The sequence below is a fragment of the Montipora foliosa genome, chromosome 5 (genome assembly GCF_036669935.1).
Source record: "Montipora foliosa isolate CH-2021 chromosome 5, ASM3666993v2, whole genome shotgun sequence".
Lineage (NCBI taxonomy): Eukaryota > Metazoa > Cnidaria > Anthozoa > Scleractinia > Acroporidae > Montipora > Montipora foliosa.
The window spans coordinates 4,410,327-4,415,326 of NC_090873.1; the positions used below are offsets into that span (position 1 = coordinate 4,410,327).

At 41.6% G+C, this 5,000-nt stretch overlaps 1 protein-coding gene across 1 annotated transcript in view; it reads left to right on the plus strand.

Moving 5' to 3' along the window:
* Positions 1–5,000, plus strand: part of LOC138003433 (signal transducing adapter molecule 1-like) — a 26,293-nt gene that overhangs the window by 19,544 nt on the left and 1,749 nt on the right. Inside the window, exons 14-19 of the mRNA XM_068849491.1 lie at positions 291–378; positions 1,138–1,192; positions 1,837–1,899; positions 1,988–2,102; positions 2,241–2,333; positions 4,124–5,000. The exon at positions 4,124–5,000 is cut by the window's right edge and continues 1,749 nt beyond it. Of these exons, the coding sequence (XP_068705592.1) occupies positions 291–378; positions 1,138–1,192; positions 1,837–1,899; positions 1,988–2,102; positions 2,241–2,333; positions 4,124–4,483 (774 nt within the window). The 3' untranslated portion in view covers positions 4,484–5,000. The remainder of the gene's footprint in view (positions 1–290; positions 379–1,137; positions 1,193–1,836; positions 1,900–1,987; positions 2,103–2,240; positions 2,334–4,123) is intronic.

Genomic DNA, 5,000 nt, shown 5'->3' on the forward strand with positions numbered 1-5,000 from the left:
CCAAATTGGACTCCACACAGTCCTATTACCATTATTACCTGCCAAGCTGACCACATTTTGCTGGAGAATTCAGATAGACCATAACACCATGCCCTCTTCGAATAGGCTGTGGGCGAAAATGGAAAAAAAATTGTTATAAGAAAAAAGGGTTATCTTTGCAGCGACAAAAGCGTGAGTTAAGTAACGCTTTTCTTTAATAACTTGATATCTCGTACGGCGTCCAAATGAATCCTTTTGTTTAACTAGGATGTGAGGTGACAAACTTAACGGAGAATTGTTCATATCTTTAGGGAAAAATTGACTTGTGCACAAACATGCTAAAAGGCGCGAATATCGAAGGCGAAGACGAGGAAGAAGACAAAATTCAAGATATGGAAGGTTCGTATTATTCGTATAAAGACGTTTCTTGACTGTTTCGGATTAACTAAGCCACTTGGTCGCTCAAGGCCTAAAAGGCCGATACCCGCTTTCTGTCAATTACACTCAGTTATAGGCCACTTCCGTTATGAACGAGCGCTTCTTTGCAACGAAAACGAATGAATTGGATGGAAACTGGCAGAAAATAGCCTCAGTTCAACACCATAAAGCGTTTCTGAATGTATCGTGTATTTCTGAAATTACTGCACAACTCCTCTTCAGAACACTGTTAATATATGGAGATGTTATGCATCTCGAAATGCTTCTTTGTTTTATGTTTTTGTTCGCTGTTTTCACGTTCAAAACTCAGATGTGAAAGGAAGACGGAAGACATAAGACTGTGCATGGTCACTTGAAGCTTGATGTCACTGTTATCGCTTTTGTTTCATAACCAGTTCATCGATATGAACTAAGTTCAGAATAAGCAAGTGGAATTAGGCCAGTTTCGTATTCTAACGGTTGGACTGGATCTAGCATGAAATGGAGGCTAATGCGGGCAAATTAATTTGCATTTGAAAAGATTTGCCCGCATTAGCCTCCATTTCATGCTAGATCCAGTCCAGCCGTGAGAATTCGAAAATGGTCTATTGCCAGCTTGGTAATCATAAAGAATGGTTCTAATCTTTTACAAGAAACTTGGAAAACCGCATTGCTGGTGAAGCATCACCATTAACTACAAACGTTTTTTAACATCTTTAATTATTTGCACTGTTTTTGTAGATGAATGCTATGGAATGGAATCATTGATCAAAGGCAAGATTGAAGAAAGCGAGAGGTAAAGAAAACAACGACTGCATTCAAGACAACCCCAGGTCGCGGTCGATGATGGGTATATTTTTGAATTAAGAAGGTTAAAGTGCTACTATGACCAAAAAAGCAATTTTTTTTTTTTTTTGAATTTCAAAACTATGTTAACTAAACAGTAACTGATCGAAGTTTTAAACCTTCAATTCAAAAGGACACCTGTTTATTTTAACTGCAATTTTCCTGTTTAATGGTCGGCCATTACTAACTTTAAGATCTTGAGGGAGCTGGATCGAGGAGAAAATGACGTCAAATGCGTGTGTACGCGGCTGAAATAATATGCAGCCTATTTTTCCTATGGTGTTGTTTACTCCTAAACCTCCCTCCCCCACCCTCGTCTCACACTTCCGTGATCCATACCAGAACTTTAGGCTTACTCCACGGCTCCCTTGGAGACGATTCGGCTCGGCTTTCCTCTGAGCACGATATTCAAGTCGCCAGTTGCTTATACGAATACGACAGATTTTAAGAGATGTTTCTGGTTTTTTTTTTTTTCGTGTGTGCAAGTCTTGCTTGTGGTTCTTCTTCTCAGTTTTTGAGAAAATAGTGGGTGATTGTGATGTCAATTTCTTACTTTACTTTCCAAATGCAAAGCTAACTTTTGTTCTTTGACAGAAAACGCCGGGAATTGTCTTCCATGAACGAGGAATATCTGCAAGCGTTGAATTTGTACCGAAGGTTAGTTGAATGGCGATGAAAATAATTGGTTTTTTTTTTCGATTTGTTTAGCGGTGCACTTCCAACAAAGAATCTCTTCCTTTTGCAGGCTGATGAAAGAGCCGTTACCAGTCCCTACTCTTTCTTACGGTTACGGATCAAGTCCCCAGGCCGCCATGACTATGTACCAGGCCCCAGCTTCATTAGTACAACAGTACCCTCAAGTAAGAGACATGGAATGGCTTTTAAGTGAAATTGTTCTAAGTAGCGGCCGCGGATGTGATAAGAAAAAAGGAAAACTAGAAAATTATTGTTGTCGCGTATGAATTAGTGAAAAAGGTATTTTGTCTTTCTAATTCCAGGCCCCTCAGGTGTATCCGCCTCACGTGGCTGGTTATCCCCAGGTCTCTCCTCCAACCTCCTTGCAATATGCGGGCGATCCTACTTCCGCTGTGGTAAGTATTCAAAAAACCATTGCATTATATAAAAGTCAAAACAGCACTTACATGAACGGTCATGGTTAATTTATCGTCCACGGGATGTGAACTTGGCACGTTAATAGTAATGTGTTGTTCCAAATGTTTCGGAGTAAAGTCACTTGCAGGATCCCATGAGTACTTTATTTTGATTGGCCATTTCAAACAGTGCCTGCAGGGCGTGGCGTTCTAAAAATAGAGATACGCGCAAAGGTTGACGTATAGGGTTTGTATGAAAGAGGCAAGCTCCTACTTATGGGTTCTTGCCACCTGATAATGGCTCATCGTTTTACTTCTCTCAGCTAAGTATATTCAATGCAGCGGCCGTTTCTTATCCCATCGAAAATCAATCAATCTATCAAATATTTGTTTTAATTCACGGTAATAATTTTAGCATTTAAGTGATTTCCAAGTTAGCCTTCTTGTCTCAACTGATAAAAACGCAAAGAGCTTCTAAAGGCGCTGTTACACTTTGAAATGTTTCGTGCAACTTGTCTCGCAATATTTTTGCGACATTGTGGCGGGACAAGTTGCACGAAACATTTCGCAATGTAACATACCAAGCAACGGCCAAAATCGTTGCCAGACAAGTTGCAAGAGCCGTTGTTGAAAATAGAATGAAGTTCTACTGTTCGTGCAACTTGTCTCGCAACGATTTTGGCCGTTGCTGGGTATGTTACACAGTGAAATGTTTCGTGCAACTTGTCCCGCCACCATGTCGTCAAAACATTGCGAGACAAGTTGCACGAAACATTTCACAGTGTAACAGCGCCTTACACAGATAACTATATGACATTAGTATCACCCAACTAGTGGACTAATGTAAATCCTGGATTTTGATTGGCTACGCTACTTGAGGACTATTAGTAATAGTCCTCGAGTAGTGAAAAGCGTGACGCTTTCTTTCGTTTTATTCCCAAATAAATATTACCTACTTCAACTTGCATTTGCCAACTTTGTTATTGCCTTTTCTGTCCGACTAGTTGGGTGATGCTAAAACAATTAGACCCTTCGCCCTCAAGGGCCACGGGTCAATAGCCCATTCGGCTTCGCCTCATGGACTATTGACCCGTAGCCCTTGCGGGCTACGGGTCTAATTGTTAAATATCTTTAAAATACGAAATAGATGGTTTTCACCCGACGTCGCAGCAGCTATTTGGATGCATAGAATAATAGAGGAAAAGCCTTTTGGGAATTTAACTCTATTATAATGCAAAACATGAGCCCTAAGTTGCTATTGTTTTGTGGACCAGCATGGCCGTCTCATCGCCTGATTGAAAACCATCTACTGGTACGTACGGCTCGAAAGTGCATTCGTTCTAGTTGTCCTGCAAAAGACACTTTGAGCGAATTAGTTGTTGGTTTTAGCACCAGCATGGCCAATGCGCTACCACCTACCCTCTCAAGTTGCGATTATCCGACGCAATAAAGATTTAGTTTTCGATGTTGCCTCGGGGATACTCGGAAAAATCCGAGTTCCACTTTGCATGAGTTGAACCATCGACCTTCCGATTACTAATTCGAATGCTACTTCCGAGTACTAGGGTTCGACTCCTGCAAAGGAGCACTCTGATTTTTTCCGAGTATCCCCCGAGTCAACACCGGAAAAAAAGCTCTTCATTTCCTTCGCCGAGGTTAACATGTAACTTCTCTTTCAGTCCTTCTTGGCGTGACCAGTCCTCTTGGGATAAGGGTTTAACTTCGCCACATATTGTGTGTAGCATTGACAAGATCTTTTGCGAAGACCACTTTTTTTTTCCGTTTTCTAGGGAACATCATACTCGAGCCTTGGACCTGTTCATCCCTATGTAGCTCATGTGCCAGACCACGTGACATCAACACCTTACCAGCCTGGTCAGCTGGGCCATGCGCATGGTCCGACCCAGGTTCCTATGCAGGCACCTAGCAATGTCCAACAGGGCTTTCCTTCCCAACAGTCAGCACCGCAGGCGCTCGCATATCAACAACAACAAGTTTCCTATCAACAGGGCGTGCCTGTAGCACCTCCTGAGTACCTGTCCCAGATTGCACCTCAAGATTACTATTCCCAGTCTCTCACCCAATCAAGTGCGACAGGCTACTCGAATTTCCCGCCACAAATGGTCTATTCACAGCAACCGCTCCTTTGACACTAAACAGAGGCTCATTGAAAATGTTATTGTTGTTTGCAGTCAATGCAACGATATACTTTGCCGCTAAAAGGCAGAACTTTGTGAGTCCTGGCCGTCTCTGGTGGACAAAATAATATTAACGAGACAAATGCGATAGTCTCGAATCAAAGATCTCTGTTACAGCTGAAGCACGGTTTGGACAAATATTTCTGGTACTTTGACATATTTTGCAAACATACACTGTACAGTAGCGTTGCTAATGTTGCCTCCAAAGAGTGACACTTCTAAATTTTACTGTCGAACAAGAGACGATTTTCCTTGTCAATGGCACCAGTTAAAGCTGGGACGGGTTAACTGCATCTTGGTCCACTGAAAGCTACACTTAACACTCGCATATAAGAACAAGTGGATTAAGAACTTCAGGCTGAAATTTGGCCGATAAAGCACCATATATTTATAAGAACCAATTTAGCCTGATAAATCAACATGTTAATGTAAAGGGAAAGGCTATTAGAATAAGGAAACAGTGCAGAAA